This window comes from Hemibagrus wyckioides, linkage group LG12 (assembly GCF_019097595.1).
Source record: "Hemibagrus wyckioides isolate EC202008001 linkage group LG12, SWU_Hwy_1.0, whole genome shotgun sequence".
Lineage (NCBI taxonomy): Eukaryota > Metazoa > Chordata > Actinopteri > Siluriformes > Bagridae > Hemibagrus > Hemibagrus wyckioides.
Genome location: NC_080721.1, coordinates 13,776,837 through 13,796,383, shown reverse-complemented (window position 1 = coordinate 13,796,383; position 19,547 = coordinate 13,776,837). Strand labels below are relative to the sequence as shown.

At 38.5% G+C, this 19,547-nt stretch overlaps 2 protein-coding genes across 6 annotated transcripts; both read right to left on the bottom strand.

The window, feature by feature from the left end:
- Positions 1-1,256: 1,256 nt before the first annotated feature.
- On the bottom strand, positions 1,257-11,611 carry LOC131362405 (uncharacterized). Of its 5 annotated transcripts, none has more exons than XM_058404382.1 (12): positions 9,966-11,611; positions 9,265-9,412; positions 7,794-7,928; positions 6,295-6,435; positions 5,918-6,079; positions 5,811-5,829; positions 4,303-4,353; positions 3,856-3,937; positions 3,666-3,725; positions 3,177-3,254; positions 2,741-2,833; positions 1,257-2,147 (listed from the first exon to the last, which is right to left on the bottom strand). In XM_058404382.1, exons 2-12 carry the CDS (start codon positions 9,286-9,288, stop codon positions 2,129-2,131), a joined length of 864 nt encoding a protein of 287 aa, XP_058260365.1. In that variant the 5' UTR covers positions 9,289-9,412; positions 9,966-11,611; the 3' UTR covers positions 1,257-2,128. The 5 variants fall into 5 exon arrangements, with proteins under 5 accessions (XP_058260365.1, XP_058260363.1, XP_058260366.1 ...); XM_058404380.1 differs by lacking the exon at positions 9,265-9,412 and having other exon boundaries at positions 1,257-1,977; positions 2,096-2,147; positions 9,966-11,605; XM_058404381.1 differs by lacking the exon at positions 9,265-9,412 and having other exon boundaries at positions 1,258-2,147; positions 2,741-2,830; positions 9,966-11,606.
- Positions 11,612-11,853: 242 nt separating this feature from the next.
- LOC131362466 (uncharacterized) lies at positions 11,854-16,738 on the bottom strand. Its single transcript, XM_058404466.1, has 9 exons — positions 16,604-16,738; positions 16,175-16,336; positions 16,068-16,086; positions 15,631-15,684; positions 15,222-15,303; positions 15,032-15,091; positions 14,543-14,620; positions 14,109-14,198; positions 11,854-13,521 (listed from the first exon to the last, which is right to left on the bottom strand). The coding sequence occupies exons 1-9, from the start codon at positions 16,736-16,738 to the stop codon at positions 13,503-13,505; spliced, it is 699 nt and encodes a 232-aa protein (XP_058260449.1). The 3' UTR covers positions 11,854-13,502.
- Between the last annotated feature and the right edge of the window lie 2,809 nt (positions 16,739-19,547).

The window sequence follows — 19,547 nt, the reverse complement described above, 5'->3', positions numbered from 1 at the left end:
CTATATATATCTATATATATATATCATATCTATCTATATCTATCTATATCTATCTATATATATATATATATATATATATATATATATATATATCTATCTATCTATCTATCTATATATATATATATATTATATATATATATATATTATATATATATTATATATATATATATATATATATATATATATATATATATATATATATATATATATATATATATATATATACACACACACTATATTGCCAAAAGTATTCGCTCACCCATCCAAATAATCAGAATCAGGTGTTCCAATCACTTCCATGGCCACAGGTGTATAAAATCAAGCACCTAGGCATGCAGACTGTTTTTACAAACATTTGTGAAAGAATGGGTCGCTCTCAGGAGCTCAGTGAATTCCAGCGTGGAACTGTGATAGGATGCCACCTGTGCAACAAATCCAGTCGTGAAATTTCCTCGCTCCTAAATATTCCACAGTCAACTGTCAGCTGTATTATAAGAACGTGGAAGTGTTTGGGAACGACAGCAACTCAGCCACGAAGTGGTAGGCCACGTAAACTGACGGAGCGGGGTCAGCGGATGCTGAGGCGCATAGTGCGAAGAGGTCGCCAACTTTCTGCAGAGTCAATCGCTACAGACCTCCAAACTTCATGTGGCCTTCAGATTAACTCAAGAACAGTGCGCAGAGAGCTTCATGGAATGGGTTTCCATGGCCGAGCAGCTGCATCCAAGCCATGCATCACCAAGTGCAATGCAAAGCGTCGGATGCAGTGGTGTAAAGCATGACTGTGCACCAGTGCACAAAGCAAGGTCCATAAAGACATGGATGACAGAGTCTGGTGTGGATGAACTTGACTGGCCTGCACAGAGTCCTGACCTCAACCCGATAGAACACCTTTGGGATGAATTAGAGCGGAGACTGAGAGCCAGGCCTTCTCGTCCAACATCAGTGTGTGACCTCACAAATGCGCTTCTGGAAGAATGGTCAAAAATTCCCATAAACACACTCCTAAACCTTGTGGACAGCCTTCCCAGAAGAGTTGAAGCTGTTATAGCTGCAAAGGGTGGACCGACGTCATATTGAATCCTATGGATTAGGAATGGGATGTCACTTAAGTTCATATGCAAGTCAAGGCAGGTGAGCGAATACTTTTGGCAATATAGTGTATATTTATATTTATATATATATATATATATATATATATATATATATATATATATATATATATATATATATATATATATATATATATATATATATATATATATATATATATATATATTCCATAAAATACAGTTTTCACCATTTATTAAGCATCAGTGATGTTTTCTAAAAATATTATTGCTTTTAAAAAAATCACTTGTGCTGCATCTCAGGTTTGACAAAGATGAAAGATGATGAGCAAAAGACCTGAGCTCACATGGCACTGAGGTGAACTTGGCAAAAACTCAACCATCGTGTACTGATTACAGATTTTGATCAGTAAACACTGTTCAACACATTTAAATGTAAGTGCTGCTGTGTGAGGCTGAGCTCATCCACGCTCATTTAAATATCCAAAATAACATCTATTTCCAATAAGGTACATTTTACTCTGATCAAGAATCAAGAAAAACAGTATTGTATCCACACCTGACTAAACCCTCGAGTTATCACACAGACTTGATTGATTAAGTAGATGCATTCTTATCAGTAACTTAATACACAATAAGGCCAAACATTAACTTGGGCACCAGCGTAATCTCAAGCACAGCATTCACTCAGTCAATAGGCAACTAACACACTAGAAGTGGTTCAAATCACCAACACCACATGACCCATGAAGTCATGGTACAACAAGTCGGGGGGCAACTGAATATTGGAACACACAGTACGCTGGAATGGCGCAAACTCACACGCCACCAAGTCGAGGCCTTATATACAGTCGGCACAACGACGTCACGATAAGGATTGACAGCCGAGTCAGCCAATAATCCCGACCTAGAGGCAAAGTAAAGAATTGCACAAAAGGAAAGGAGAGCAAAAAGTAAACACAACACACACATCATACATGGAACGTAAATGTGCAGAAAAGTGCAGTGAAAGAAAAGGCGAGTACAGAGGCACTGAAGATGAACCGTAATCCCCACTGTCAGTCTGGAAGCTCCTCCCTGATGGACAAAACACAGTATAGAAATCAATTAAATAAAGATAAAACATCTAAACTCTACACATACATTCTTCTATCATTAACACTGCAACATTAAAGCCTACAATTTGGTTTCATTACTGGATGACTAACTTCATAGTGATATCACAAATGAAATGATTTCATAAAGATTTAATAAAGTAATTTAATATACTTTAAATAAATACATTTGTAATTAATTTTTTATTTAATTTCTATTATTTTTTGTCTTCATTACAGTAAGAATCAGTAATGATACCGATACATTAGTAGTTTTGTTCAGAAAAGACATTTTTAAACTATATATTCCAAATAAATACAGTAAAAAAATGTTTTTTTTCACGCTAAGGCATTAATCAAGCACCAACAACAACAAAAACAAAGACTAACAATTTTCCATACAAGTTGGTTGTAAGACACCAATTAACTCGTCTTCTAGATTATTAATTGAAAGAAATGGCACAAATCAGTTATCACAATTATCGACAGTGACAGCTCTAATTATTTCTACCAATGTTTACAGCAATATTTGTTTATCAGTTTATCTACATACAGTAATAAAGGTTTAACACTTACACTGTAACAATTTGTTCGTCTTCAGCAGGTTGAGCTTCTGCGTCCTTCACCCCATTGTTTCCACAGCCGTTCATCACTGTAACATAGTCCCTGCTAACACACACACACACACACACCATTTCATTAGATTATCTCCAACTATTTCAAAGATCTATTGCTAAACGGCAGATTGTGTAGGTTGTATCAGAATGAATGGATACAGTAGTTTAGCTGCAGCTCTTACATGTTTTGGCTATGAATGAAGCAACTGAACGATTATCACTTAAATGCAAAGGTAAAAGTTAACAGGCCATACATCAGTTAGTGTGGATTCTGACAAACACTTTTGTTGAAATTGTGGATTTGCAAAAAAAGAGAAACAGAAATAAAGTACAGAGGATGAGAGAGTTTGCTCTGAGGTTTAAAGGTGATGAAGAAAAGATGGTGAAGCTCTTACTTTGCATTAAAGGAGTTCAGTAGACCAGTTTCATTGTTGCTACCCGCTTTAATCTCGAGCAATTGGACGTTGTTTGATCTAGCATTCACACACAAACACTTCAGTCATTAAGAAATGCAGATGGATTCATTTCTTGTTTGAAGTGTAGAAAATAAACCAACAAAACATTATAAACAATAAGGAGTTATAAATTTAATTATGTCCAGAACATTCAACAGAACAGGAGCAATCTTGAAAAATTTAATTTAATTTCAGTTCAATTTACAAAACTAACAAACAACCCTGGCTAACAAAAGCATCATTTTGAGCAAAAATGTGTCAATTGGTGCGTTCACGTCCTCGACGTCTGGGACATGCTGTAGTTACAATGTTAAGGATTTTTCTAAAAGAGCTGCAGTTCCAGATCCAGAATTTTAGTAAATAACAAAATAAAGCATGTGTGAAAGCAGCTTTAGTGTGTAAATATCCTGCAGTTTGAGTTTCACTCACCTTCCATTCTCTGCTCTTCTAAATATACGCCAATGTGCCAATCTCCACCAGCCTCTAACTCTATCACCACAACCACAGTGAAGAACACAATCATTTGTAAATCACCAAATAAAAGCATCTGTTAACATCAGACAGCAGGTTAAAGTATTCCATCGTCCCTCAGTTAGCTGTGAGTGGGATGTAGATTTACCTTTGTCTGAAGCGCCAGATTAGAAACAGGACCACAAACACAAGCAAGATCAGAGATACAATCCAGGCAATGGTGATGGAACCTTTTATTTTAAAATAAAAAGAGAGAAATACAATTTTTACTAAATCCTCATTCACATAACATTGTGTATGCCAAATCTTAATCCAGAATATAATCTGAAAAAGAGAACACTAGAGAATATGTACTCTGGACAATGCTATGGTTTACATGTCCTATTAGTTGACTGAATGGGTTAAATAAGTACACACCTCCACTCCTGCCCTTACTTTCAACACTCCCCCCACCTTTTTAGTCTATTTATTTTGGAGTTATTTTAAAACATGGGAAATCATAAGTGGAAAAATAAAATCAATGCCACACAACTCCACCCAGTAGAGTGGATTTCATCTAAAAAAAAAAAAAAAAAAAATCGTGCAAAGTACTCACATGTTGGTGTCTCAGGAGAATCATAAGGGGCTGATGTGGTGCTCTTGATTACTAAAACACAGACACACCATAAATTTCACACCTGACTCCATTACAGAAAAGGATTGTGGCTCATAACATAAAAGCGTTAAATTATAATATTTTTCTATGATGTGTTTAAATGAACAACTCTTTCCTACAAAACAAATACACCGATCAGCCATAACATTATGACCAGTGCCAGGTGACGTGAATAAGACTGAGTATCTCCTCATCATGGCACCTGTTAGTGGGTGGGATATATTAGGCAGCAAAGTTGATGTTAGAAGCAGGAAAAATGGGAAAGCGTAAGGATTTGAGCTTAGAGTTTGATGAAGGGCTAGATTGTGATGGCTAGACCACTGGATCAGAGCATCTCCAAAACTGCAGCTCTTGTGGGGTGTTCCCGGTCTGCAGTGGTCAGTATCTATCAAAAGTGGTCCAAGGAAGGAACAGTGGTGAACCAGAGACAGGGTCATGGACGGTCAAGGCTCACTGATGCACGTGGGGAGTGAAGGCTGGACCGTGTGATCCGATCCAACAGACGAGCTACTGTTGCTCAAACTGCTGAAGAAGTTAATGCTGGTTCTGATAGAAAGGGGTCAGAATACACAGTGCAGGACGGGTCAGGACTGTTTGGCAGCAAAAGTGATAACTTTGTGATAACTTCACATCATGGTGATGAACATGTTCAGTGTGAAAAGATGCAGAGTAGGAATGTTACAGCTAGCTGCTTAGCAACAGAAACCCAATTAGAAACTGAACAGCAAGTGATATTAGTTTATCAGGTGAAAACCAGGACGCAGCGACACTGAACAAAAACGGCTCGGTCACACAGAAAACCAATAAACATCATGGGCACGTTGCAGCAAGGGGGAAATACGGCACACTGAAAAATTAGCTAAAGTTTGACAGACAAAACAACACCTGGTGGACTACACAACAAACAAAGCAAAAAAATAAATTATAAAGCTGTGAAAGAGATCTCTCTCAGTTGCATAAGTTGCAGACCTAAACTTATTTCCTCAGTGATGTGAAATTATACAGCTACAGAAAATCCATTTTATGTCAACATGTAATGGTGACATCTGAAATAAAGCAAACTTTGTGAAAATCTGTTTCTCTCACTATAGAGCTGCACTCATTCTAATACTTGTCACACTACAGCTTTTATGGTTTCTATGGCAACAGCTCATTCACAGAGTCTTGTGTAGTAAAGGCTTCACATAAAAACCTTTAACACGTGTGTATCCACTGACATGGCGACGTTTTCTGTTAGGAAATGTTTATTAAATAATGTTTATGGAAGGAGTCTCCAGTGTCAGTGCTTTTAACAATCAGAGATAAAGCTGCGACTAAGGCTAAAGGAGAGGCTAATGATGGAATGTAACTGAAAGTAAAAACCAATTTTACTTTCTACAACATTAAATGTAATTAGAAATATATGGCTGATGTGTAATGTGATGGAGACAGACAGAGAGAGTACAGACCTTGGTACATGTGTTGAAACTGCAAAAGATAAAGACAGTCATGATTCATTAGTTCTAAAATGAAACAGAATTTAAAACCATGTAGAAGTATAAATAAAAATATAAACCTTTTGATCTGACCCATGACAGGTCACATTATGGTGAAGCTCGATGCATTCAGAGATGGTGATGTTTTTTCTGGTTGCATCAACAAGCAGCTCGTGCTTAGTTCCATTCTCACGAAGTTGTCCGTCTGACAAATACTCCAACTCTGATCTGTTACCTGGAGCCTAAACACAGCATTCATTTATTATGCGAGTTGTCTTTAGTGGACCATCAGTAAATCAGATCATCTGGACCATCTTTCAATATTTCATGATTTTATAAAATCTGCCTCCAGGTGATAAACCCATTAAGATTTATAACACCACCAATATTATATCATCACACTGTCCAGCCACTCAGGACATTTCTGAACCTGCAGAAACTTTTTATTTGGTCTCACCTTCCTGTACCAGGCTTGCTCACAGTCCAGGTCCTGAAGAACAGCAGATGGTATATTAGAGGACACTGGATAAGTGTAACCATTGCCAGACAAAATGAGTTGACACGTGATGTTTATGACGACGACCTCCAACAAACGAATCTGTGCGGGGAAAAAAAAAGACTCCAGTTAACAACGAGGACTAAGAGTCCAATATATGCAGTGCAGGTTATTTAACTTTTTTACTCAACAATATTTTTATTAATTTTTAAACAGAGACATAATATTCAAGGCAAATGTGTGGAGTGTGTTTGAAGGCACATTTGTTTTATCTGGATTTATAAACCCTTTACACACAGTCCTATACCCAGGGGCAGACTTAACCAATAAGCGAGGTAAGCAGCCGCTTAGGGCCCCGGGGAATTAGGGGGCCCCGACCAATACCAAGAAGCCTATATAAATCATATAGTACTTATTACTTTTCTATCATATATTGTATGGTCTGTCTATAACCATTAAGATTTTAACATTATTACTACATCTTTACAAATTTGAATTTGATTTGAAATGCAGGGCCCAGTGCTGTACACCCTCTTTACCTATGACTGCGTGGCCTCCCAAACCAACACCAAGATAATAAAGTTTGTGGATGATACCACAGTCATCAGACTCATTACTGGTGGAGAGGAAACATCTTACAGAACAGAAGTAGCAGGTCTGATAGTTTGGTGTCAGGAAAATAATCTCTCCTAAAATACAGATAAGACCAAGGAGATGATTATTGATCCTAGGAGGAGGAGGAAGGAGCAGCACACCCCAATCTACATCAGTGACACAGAGGAAGAGAGGGTGAAAACCTTCAAATTCCTCAGAACCTACATCAGTGAGGACTTCACCTGGTCTAACAACACTCAGCAGCTCCTGAGAAGATCCCAGCAGCGACTGTACTTCTTAAGGCGGCTGAGGAAATTTGGCATGTCAACTGAGATCCTCAGCAACTTCTACAGATGAACAGTTGAAAGTGTGATCACCAGCTCAATCACAATGTGGCATGGAAGCTGTACTGTTCAGGACAGGAAAGCTCGCCAGCGTGTCATAAAAACTGCACAGTTCATCTGTGGAGCGGCCTTCCCATCACTCCAGGACATTTACAACACTGGGGTCATCACGAGGGCCCATAACATTATCAGGGACAATACACATCCACAACACAACCTTTTCACACTTCTGCCATCAGGGAGATGCTACAGGAGTGTGAGATCAGGGACAAAAAACTTATATACACAGCTTCTATTCACAAGCCATTAGACTCCTGAACAACACTTAACATCACCACCTCACACTCCATCACCCCCACTGACTGCTGCCAGAAGATTTTATAATACCTGCCTCCAGAATTTACCTGTGATGAAGACTTATCAAGACAATATCAAGATTTATGACAGTATCAATATTATATCTTCACACTGTCCTTTGCTCCACTGCCGCTGAAGGTGAAGAAGTTTTTCATTTGGTCTCACCTCACGGGTTTCCATCTCAAAGTCCTGGTCCTGGAGAACAGCAGCTGGTATATCAGATGGAACTCTATATGTGAAACCAGTGCCAACAAAGATTTGTACACAGAACAGAAGGAAGAGGATCTCCATGGTAAAAAACTGAAAAACAAACAAACAAAAAACAGAATAAGAATCCATTCATGTCTATATTCACGATTTAGCAATATTGTATGTAAAATCCCAGCTCTTTTGTTATAAGACACTATTAAAATGTAAACTTAGAGACCACTTCAAGTCTCCTGTAAGCGTACTTCATAGTTTAGATTTTAATATATTACCGCTATCAAGGGTCGTGATGTACAACGCTAACAAATAATCTGTAAGGTAGTCGTAAAATGGCGGCGCATACAAAACGCAAGGCTCAGAGTCTCTCCAGTTATTATGTTGGCTTGAAAAGGGTCTGAAGTTTGTTGCTATTACTTTTCTAAGCGATCAGAATTCCGGTAATTTCCGGTAATTCAGGAAGCACAAAGTGGCCATTTTTCCGGATAGCATTCCATTAATTTTTTTTTAGAGGTCTATATCTCGGCAGGATTTCGAGATATCGACACGAAACTCGGCCAGATCCTTCAGAATCTTGTTTCGGATGAAGCCGTAAATTTTTGAACCCTATAAAACAACCGCAACATACCCATGTGCGCTAAGAAGAAGAATGCTAATGCTAACGCTAATATAAATGCTAGTGTGCTAAGAAGAAGAATGCTAATGCTAACGTTAATGCTTAAAAACCCTCAGCACAATAAAGGAAGTCAAGTGTTGTCTACTTGCTTCATCAAGCCAACATCAAAGATTGTCGCGACGAACTTTAAAAACCTAAATGAAAATGACTTTTTATTAACCTGTTTACTTTTGTCGGAACTTCGCACTAACCCCATACAGCCGGTGTTCTATAAATTGGTCCTACTTATACTCACCGCGCATTTTTGCGGAATGCCCATAAATCCATGCTGCTCTTGCGGTTAGTGTACAACCTTGCGGAATGCTTTTTTCTTGTTTTTGTGATTTTATGTTAACTTTGATTGTACATATAATGTAACTTTAACAACTACAGGACATCAGATTTCACTGAAACACCCCAGCGGCTAGGACACTAGACCTTCATCTGCTACCTCCTGTGTTATGGCTCCGGTTCAGCTAATGTTTTGGTAAACCTGCGCGTTATAGACATGGAAGAGCGAGTCTGGGCTATCGTCCCAGGAAAAGTAAGCGTCTATAAGGAACTACGATATTCACTGTTCAAAATTGGGAAATAGTCAATTTATAATGTTTACACTTTATAAATAGTCATAATGCTACATACAGAGACACTGTAATTAAGATGCGAGTTAGAATCAGCACGCAGATCACACTAAGAATTAAACAACAAAACAAAACATTCTGTACTTCAGAGCCTGGATTTAATTCCAAATTATTTAGCAGGTAACTCGTTACTGACCCGAACTCGATTAACAGAAAACATCTGGAAACCGGCGACGTGAACCAGCGGAAACCGGCGACGTGAACCAGCGGAAACCGGCGACGTGAACCAGCAGAAACCGGCGACGTGAACCAGCAGAAACCGGCGACGTGAACCAGCGGACGAGCTACAGAGTGAACAATTTATATACAGTGCACATGTGAGGGGAAGTACATGAGGGTTTCAGAGTGGGAGGGATCTAAATACAACCCCACGTTTAGTGTCATGTTAACGAGCTTCCAGTGGTACGTAATCGAACAAGTAATGCATTTTACAAATTTATGAAAAATAGTTTAGATAGAAGTATATGCCATATTTGTTTGCTTTTGGTTTTAAAAAGTGACAAATAATCCACTTATACACGTTTCTGTATGAAATTACCCAACATGAAGCTACTGGTTACTGAACTAGCGGAGACAAAGCGAACACCAGTGAAAGACATTAAAAGCAGCATACAGAGTTTAGGAGCTTGCTAACACTAAAAACCAAAGAGATCAGGAAATAAACGGCTTCAACTGAGGCCTTCTTCAGGCCTCAACGTGTTTCAACATTATTAACAATATAACCAAAAGAAAGACAAACACCTTACAGATCTCAGAACATTAACTATCATTTTTTAGATGTTTTAGTTTACATTAGAAAGAGTAACAAAGGCTTTTTAACGTAAAATAATTAATTACCTCCCGGATCAAACTGCGTGTTCTGTTCTTCCTCTTCATTATTCCTGAAGATACAGCTGTCCTCATCAGGTTTATAATCCAAATAATACACCAAAGTCTCCCATATTTCCCTCATTTTGTCCGGACTTACTAAATGAGTCAGTCGGTAACACTGAAAACGCAGTCAACTGATCTCCGTTGTCGGGAAATAGAACCTGCCCAGCAACGTCAGAGCAAGTAGGGTTGGGGGAGGGGTAATATAAGTAGTGCAGCTGTAAGGGTAAAGCTGGTAGAAGGGCAGAACTGAAGAATGTAAAACCTTTTTTATGCTAGCATTTGTCCCGCGCAATGGCAGGGTCCGCTGTTTTTAGCGCATCATTTGATCCGCATGATTTGGCACAGGTTTTTACGCCGGATGCCCGTCCTGTCGCAATCCTCCGATTTTTATCCGGGCTTGGGACCGGCACTAAGAGTTAACTTAAAAAGTAAACCATGGGCGTCGCTAGGCCACTCAGCCCCCCTAAAAATTCTGCAATTCTCCATAAACTGTACACGAATGTGATCTCCTCAGCCCCCTTTAAATTTCATATGAACACGGCGGCTAAAAAAAAAAATTACTCCAAACAGCTGGATGGAAATTTTGCATGTTTAAATGTCTGGGATTCTCCGAGGCCACAAGTGCAGACCTTTATTGTGCAGGTTGCAAAAATTATAACACTTAATGTTGTGATTTCATACAAAACAGCAAAACACACAAACACGAAATCAACACAAGCTTGACGTGACAAGGTCATGTGCAGATTTTTCGCAGAACCATTTTTAGAAATGAACACACAACGCACATATTTTATGAATATCTGATACTGAATGAATTTTTCTTTCTTATTGCTACATAATTCTGTTTTTTAAAAACTGAAATAGTCGAAGCTAAAATAGTTTCATGTTGATCATCTGAGCTAAGTGAGCCGATTCCCTGGGATGAAAAGGGGTTTACTATTAAATGCAGTTCAGTTTCATAAAAGAGGCTCTAAAAGGCTGTATTCAATTAAAATATACACGTCGAATGATCTAAAGCGCTTCACGCGGTGATGAGTCGTTTGCAAGGAATCGATTCATCGAATCGACTTTAGTTGAGAATCGACTCGCAGATTGAAAGCGTTTTGTTAATGTAACAAATGTTATTTTGAAGGTAAGATGAATGGACGTAGAGTTGTAGCTAGTCATATTTAAGTGAAAAATAAAAATATAATAAATGCTGCGGTGAAAGGTCGCAAAGTTTTCTGATTTTTCTGAATCGTCCCTGTATACATCACTAAACATGATTAGAAACGGAAGACGTATTGTTCGTTAATATGTAAATCTTTGTAATCAACTGTAATGGTAGAAGGGAAATAAAACACTTCATGCTCTGGAATGTTTTACACTTTTGTCAGAAACAGTTCTCATCATTGTGATCTCAGGTTTCTATCAATATTATCATCATGAAATCTTTAATACATATTATTGTTATAAGACCAATATGTATTTTATAATAGCATGATTGTGGATCCTGAGAAAGCTTTAATTCTGAAGATGATTCTGAGTAATGCAGTGTTTTAGAACACAAACACCAGCAGAGGAAGTGAAATCCATATCAATCTTTATTTCTATTTAGAAATTTAGCGTGACGAATCTATATGTGTGTATATATATATATATATATATATATATATATATATATATATATATATATATATATATATATACACACACACTATATTGCCAAAAGTATTCGCTCACCCATCCAAATAATCAGAATCAGGTGTTCCAATCACTTCCATGGCCACAGGTGTATAAAATCAAGCACCTAGGCATGCAGACTGTTTTTACAAACATTTGTGAAAGAATGGGTCACTCTCAGGAGCTCAGTGAATTCCAGCGTGGAACTGTGATAGGATGCCACCTGTGCAACAAATCCAGTCGTGAAATTTCCTCGCTCCTAAATATTCCACAGTCAACTGTCAGCTGTATTATAAGAACGTGGAAGTGTTTGGGAACGACAGCAACTCAGCCACGAAGTGGTAGGCCACGTAAACTGACGGAGCGGGGTCAGCGGATGCTGAGGCGCATAGTGCGAAGAGGTCGCCAACTTTCTGCAGAGTCAATCGCTACAGACCTCCAAACTTCATGTGGCCTTCAGATTAACTCAAGAACAGTGCGCAGAGAGCTTCATGGAATGGGTTTCCATGGCCGAGCAGCTGCATCCAAGCCATGCATCACCAAGTGCAATGCAAAGCGTCGGATGCAGTGGTGTAAAGCATGACTGTGCACCAGTGCACAAAGCAAGGTCCATAAAGACATGGATGACAGAGTCTGGTGTGGATGAACTTGACTGGCCTGCACAGAGTCCTGACCTCAACCCGATAGAACACCTTTGGGATGAATTAGAGCGGAGACTGAGAGCCAGGCCTTCTCGTCCAACATCAGTGTGTGACCTCACAAATGCGCTTCTGGAAGAATGGTCAAAAATTCCCATAAACACACTCCTAAACCTTGTGGACAGCCTTCCCAGAAGAGTTGAAGCTGTTATAGCTGCAAAGGGTGGACCGACGTCATATTGAATCCTATGGATTAGGAATGGGATGTCACTTAAGTTCATATGCAAGTCAAGGCAGGTGAGCGAATACTTTTGGCAATATAGTGTATATTTATATATATATATATATATATTCCATAAAATACAGTTTTCACCATTTATTAAGCATCAGTGATGTTTTCTAAAAATATTATTGCTTTTAAAAAAATCACTTGTGCTGCATCTCAGGTTTGACAAAGATGAAAGATGATGAGCAAAAGACCTGAGCTCACATGGCACTGAGGTGAACTTGGCAAAAACTCAACCATCGTGTACTGATTACAGATTTTGATCAGTAAACACTGTTCAACACATTTAAATGTAAGTGCTGCTGTGTGAGGCTGAGCTCATCCACGCTCATTTAAATATCCAAAATAACATCTATTTCCAATAAGGTACATTTTACTCTGATCAAGAATCAAGAAAAACAGTATTGTATCCACACCTGACTAAACCCTCGAGTTATCACACAGACTTGATTGATTAAGTAGATGCATTCTTATCAGTAACTTAATACACAATAAGGCCAAACATTAACTTGGGCACCAGCGTAATCTCAAGCACAGCATTCACTCAGTCAATAGGCAACTAACACACTAGAAGTGGTTCAAATCACCAACACCACATGACCCATGAAGTCATGGTACAACAAGTCGGGGGGCAACTGAATATTGGAACACACAGTACGCTGGAATGGCGCAAACTCACACGCCACCAAGTCGAGGCCTTATATACAGTCGGCACAACGACGTCACGATAAGGATTGACAGCCGAGTCAGCCAATAATCCCGACCTAGAGGCAAAGTAAAGAATTGCACAAAAGGAAAGGAGAGCAAAAAGTAAACACAACACACACATCATACATGGAACGTAAATGTGCAGAAAAGTGCAGTGAAAGAAAAGGCGAGTACAGAGGCACTGAAGATGAACCGTAATCCCCACTGTCAGTCTGGAAGCTCCTCCCTGATGGACAAAACACAATATAGAAATCAATTAAATAAAGATAAAACATCTAAACTCTACACATACATTCTTCTATCATTAACACTGCAACATTAAAGCCTACAATTTGGTTTCATTACTGGATGACTAACTTCATAGTGATATCACAAATGAAATGATTTCATAAAGATTTAATAAAGTAATTTAATATACTTTAAATAAATACATTTGTAATTAATTTTTTATTTAATTTCTATTATTTTTTGTCTTCATTACAGTAAGAATCAGTAATGATACCGATACATTAGTAGTTTTGTTCAGAAAAGACATTTTTAAACTATATATTCCAAATAAATACAGTAAAAAAATGTTTTTTTTCACGCTAAGGCATTAATCAAGCAACAACAAAAACAAAGACTAACAATTTTCCATACAAGTTGGTTGTAAGACACCAATTAACTCGTCTTCTAGATTATTAATTGAAAGAAATGGCACAAATCAGTTATCACAATTATCGACAGTGACAGCTCTAATTATTTCTACCAATGTTTACAGCAATATTTGTTTATCAGTTTATCTACATACAGTAATAAAGGTTTAACACTTACACTGTAACAATTTGTTCGTCTTCAGCAGGTTGAGCTTCTGCGTCCTTCACCCCATTGTTTCCACAGCCGTTCATCACTGTAACATAGTCCCTGCTAACACACACACACACACACCATTTCATTAGATTATCTCCAACTATTTCAAAGATCTATTGCTAAACGGCAGATTGTGTAGGTTGTATCAGAATGAATGGATACAGTAGTTTAGCTGCAGCTCTTACATGTTTTGGCTATGAATGAAGCAACTGAACGATTATCACTTAAATGCAAAGGTAAAAGTTAACAGGCCATACATCAGTTAGTGTGGATTCTGACAAACACTTTTGTTGAAATTGTGGATTTGCAAAAAAAGAGAAACAGAAATAAAGTACAGAGGATGAGAGAGTCTGCTCTGAGGTTTAAAGGTGATGAAGAAAAGATGGTGAAGCTCTTACTTTGCATTAAAGGAGTTCAGTAGACCAGTTTCATTGTTGCTACCCGCTTTAATCTCGAGCAATTGGACGTTGTTTGATCTAGCATTCACACACAAACACTTCAGTCATTAAGAAATGCAGATGGATTCATTTCTTGTTTGAAGTGTAGAAAATAAACCAACAAAACATTATAAACAATAAGGAGTTATAAATTTAATTATGTCCAGAACATTCAACAGAACAGGAGCAATCTTGAAAAATTTAATTTAATTTCAGTTCAATTTACAAAACTAACAAACAACCCTGGCTAACAAAAGCATCATTTTGAGCAAAAATGTGTCAATTGGTGCGTTCACGTCCTCGACGTCTGGGACATGCTGTAGTTACAATGTTAAGGATTTTTCTAAAAGAGCTGCAGTTCCAGATCCAGAATTTTAGTAAATAACAAAATAAAGCATGTGTGAAAGCAGCTTTAGTGTGTAAATATCCTGCAGTTTGAGTTTCACTCACCTTCCATTCTCTGCTCTTCTAAATATACGCCAATGTGCCAATCTCCACCAGCCTCTAACTCTATCACCACAACCACAGTGAAGAACACAATCATTTGTAAATCACCAAATAAAAGCATCTGTTAACATCAGACAGCAGGTTAAAGTATTCCATCGTCCCTCAGTTAGCTGTGAGTGGGATGTAGATTTACCTTTGTCTGAAGCGCCAGATTAGAAACAGGACCACAAACACAAGCAAGATCAGAGATACAATCCAGGCAATGGTGATGGAACCTTTTATTTTAAAATAAAAAGAGAGAAATACAATTTTTACTAAATCCTCATTCACATAACATTGTGTATGCCAAATCTTAATCCAGAATATAATCTGAAAAAGAGAACACTAGAGAATATGTACTCTGGACAATGCTATGGTTTACATGTCCTATTAGTTGACTGAATGGGTTAAATAAGTACACACCTCCACTCCTGCCCTTACTTTCAACACTCCCCCCACCTTTTTAGTCTATTTATTCTGGAGTTATTTTAAAACATGGGAAATCATAAGCAGAAAAATAAATCAATGCCACACAACTGAAGCCAATCGTGTGAATTACTCACCTGTTTGTGCCACAGGAGATTCATAAGGAGGGGCTGATGTGGTGCTCTTGATTACTAAAACACACAGACACACCATAAATTTCACACCTGACTCCATTACAGAAAAGGATTGTGGCTCATAACATAACGTTATAATTATCATACCCCCCTAGAAACCCAATTAGAAACTCATTCACAGAGTCTTGTGCAGTAAAGGCTTCACATACACACCATACACGTGTGTATTCACTGACATGGCGACGTTTTCTGTTAGGAAATGTTTATTAAATAATGTTTATGGAAGGAGTCTCCAGTGTCAGTGCTTTTAACAATCAGAGATAAAGCTGCAACTAAGGCTAAAGGAGAGGCTAATGATGGAATGTAACTGAAAATAAAAACTAATTTCAATTTTTACAACATTAAATATAATTAGAATTAGAGACAGAGAGAGTACATACCTTGGTAAACATGTTGAAACTGCAAAAGATAAAGACAGTCATGATTAATTCGTTTTAAAAAGAAACAAAATTTAAAACCATGTAGAAGTATAAATAAAAATATAAACCTTTTGATCTGACCCATGACAGGTCACATTATGGTGAAGCTCGATGCATTCAGAGATGGTGATGTTTTTTCTGGTTGCATCAACAAGCAGCTTGTGCTTAGTTCCATTCTCACGAAGTTGTCCGTCTGACAAATACTCCAACTCTGATCCGTTACCTGGAGCCTAAACAGCATTCATTCATTAACTGAGGCAGCACTGTTTCCCTGATTTCTCACTCTGAATGAGTAAATACATCATGTGAGTTGTCTTTAGAGGACCATCAGTAAATCAGATCATCTGGACCATCTTTCAGTATTTCATGATTTTATAAAAATCTGCCTCCAGGTGATAAACCCATTAAGATTTATATCACCACCAATATTATATCATCACACTGTCCAGCCACTCAGGACATTTCTGAACCTGCAGAAACTTTTTATTTGGTCTCACCTTCCTGTACCAGGTTTGCTCACAGTCCAGGTCCTGGAGAACAGCAGATGATATATTAGAGGACACTGGATAAGTGTAACCATTGCCAGACGAAATGAGTTCACACACGAGGGGTATGATGATGGTGACCTCCATGACACGAATCTGGGTGGGGAAAAAAAAGACTCCAGTTAACAACGAGGAATAAGAGTCCCATATATGCAGTAACATTATTTACTCAACAATATTTTTATTGATTTTTAAACAGAGACATAACATACAAGGCAAAGGTGTGGTGTGCAATTCAAGGCACACTTGTATTATCTGGATTATAACCCCTTACACAGATCCCTATACCCCCACCCCACCCAACCCCAACTCTAAGCTAACCCTGTCTAAGAGAGGGTAGACACCACAGATATTTAAAGAAAGAAAAGAGAAAAAAAATAAATATAAAAAACAACTGGAGCTGGAAGTCTGGGTTTTATGTTCAAAGCAAGAGGGGAAAAAAGAAAAGTATATTAAAATAATTAAATAAATAAATAAATCCATACACAGATGAAAACCAACCAATCAAGGGGGGGGGGGTTGTTAAACTATAAATTTATATGAAAAAAAAGTGAAGGAAGGGTTTTCATTAAAATAAAATTGATTTTTAACTTTTAATTTAAACACCCAAAAAAATTAATTTGCTCAGCAAAAAAAACACACTGCTTTTTTCTCTTCTTAAGCATTCAGTGCGAAACAGTAACCTCCTTAATGTACATTTAATCACAGAATACATAAATTACACATATAAATTAATAAAATGTAATCAGCAGATTATTTTAGCTTTGCATTGTTCAATGTCAAAGTCCATGAGGGATTTTGTTAAACAGCTAAACATCCGATCACCGATTCATGTAAAAGTGAAAGCTAAGATGTCTGATCTAATTCCACATTGTTACACCACTACCTTATTTTCAAATTGCAGTTAAATCAAACTCATGTGATTAGAAGTGTAAGTAAATATTAAAGAACTGAGCAATGCAACCTCAATGACATGCGAACTCTACCTGCAATAACTTGCAGTAAAACAATGTGTTCACTAGGGATGCCACAATGCTCAATATAATATTGAACCTTTCAGATCTGTGGTATGGGAACATTTCGGATTTGTTGTTGACTATGATGCCGATGAAACCAAAACGGTAAACAAAAAATGACTGCAGCTCCATCACCCAGAGATATCACTGTGTGGAAGCAGGAGGGCAGAGCAGGTAACACAGGCATCCAAAAAACAACAGTCCCTATCTGATTCCTTCCAGCATTCAGACACAACTGGTTCCGAGAGACACAAAAAATAATTATAATATAATAATTGCTAAAGATTTGCAGCCGTTTTCTGTGATCGGGGCTTTCGGCAACTTATAAAAGTGCTCGAACTGCCTCATGACTAATAAAGTCATACAAGCGCTAATTTTTATATCTCACTATTTTCAGTACACTATGAATGTGTACAAGTTGATTTTTTATTTAAGTAAAATAAAGAGATTAAAAATAAAACCAATTTTTTTCTTCTTAACATACTGTTTCTGTCACCTAAGCAAAGAATAATGGGAAAAAAAATTAAATTTGCAGAACCGAACCGAAAACTTTGGGTAAAAACCGCGGTACGTATTGAACCGTGGGTTAACTGTATTGTTGCATCCCTAGTGTTCACACTGTATCAGGAAACAAGTTCACAGTTTGCCTCGTGCCTAATAAAAAGTCGACTCAATCGGATCGTCCAATCAAACCACAAACCTCACTATTCAACTGACAGCTCAGATATAACAGGGGAACGGCCGGGTTATATTTCTGACACTTACCGGTCATATTTCAATAAGAGCCTAAAATGCAAATATAATATAGCTACACCTAGGTTCATAAAAGAATGCCAGTGACCTTAGTGCAGTTAGCTTGCACTGCAATCAAAGCTAATACGAGGCCTGGTACCCAGCATAGACCAAACAACCGATCTAAAAGTGAATTGAGAACATTGCGGTTTTCTGCAGACTAAAGAATATGGGAAGGAAGTACAAGAATAGATACAAAAAGATGTAGGAAGGGCATACAACCCTACCTTAGTGTCATGGTACACGGCATCACTGACTGGCTATATCGGGAAGTGCATCAATGACATGACTGTCTCCAAGACCTTCACCACACGCTCCAACCAGAAGCCGTGGATGACTGCAAAAGCGCGTGCTCTCTTGAAGTCGAGAGACTCTGCCTTCAGATCAGGGGACAGGGCAGCCTTAAAAAAAGCAAGGGCCAAACTGTCCCGAGCCATCAGAGAGGCGAAGCGCGAACATGCCCAGAGAATCCACGGCCACTTCCAAAACAGCGGAGACTCCCAGCGCATGTGGCAGGGCATGCAGGCAATCACCAACTACAGGACAACATCACCTGTCTGTGACAGTGACGTATCCCTTCCAGACATGCTGAACGACTTCTACGCTCGGTTTGAGGCACAGAACAACACAACCGCAGGGAAGACCATTCCTCCTCCTAACAATCTGGTGCTCTGTCTCACCACGGCTGACGTGAGGAGAACTCTATGCAGAGTTAACCCACGGAAGTCTGCTGGACCAGACAACATTCCTGGCAGAGTGCTCAGGGAGTGTGCAGAGCAGCTGGCAGACGTCTTCACTGACATCTTCAACATCTCGCTGAGCAGCTCCATCATCCCAACGTGCCTCAAGACAACGACCATCGTCCCTGTGCCAAAGAAGTCCCTGCCTCAATGACCCGTTGCACTCACACCAATCGTGATGAAATGCTCCGAGAGGCTCGTCATGAGGCATCAAAACACAGCTACCACCCTCACTGGACCCTTTGCACTTTGCGTATCGTCCTAACCGCTCCACGGACGATGCCATCACCACAACCCTCCATCTTGTCCTCACACACCTGGACTGTAAGGACATATATGTATGAATGC

Bases quoted from the DNA above. Each gene is read 5' to 3' on its own strand.
- LOC131362405 (XM_058404380.1), bottom strand. From the start codon at position 10,031: ATGAGGACAGCTGTATCTTCAGGAATAATGAAGAGGAAGAACAGAACA. The intron at 7,929-9,965 runs GTAATTAATTAT...TTTGTTTTTCAG, and splicing joins CACGCAGTTTGATCCGGGAG to TTTTTTACCATGGAGATCCT. The intron at 3,938-4,302 runs GTGAGTACTTTG...TTAAAATAAAAG, and splicing joins TTCTCCTGAGACACCAACAT to GTTCCATCACCATTGCCTGG.
- LOC131362466 (XM_058404466.1), bottom strand. From the start codon at position 16,738: ATGGAGGTCACCATCATCATACCCCTCGTGTGTGAACTCATTTCGTCT. The intron at 16,337-16,603 runs GTGAGACCAAAT...AATGCTGTTTAG, and splicing joins AGCAAACCTGGTACAGGAAG to GCTCCAGGTAACGGATCAGA. The intron at 14,199-14,542 runs GTAAGAGCTTCA...GTGTGTTAGCAG, and splicing joins CTGAACTCCTTTAATGCAAA to GGACTATGTTACAGTGATGA.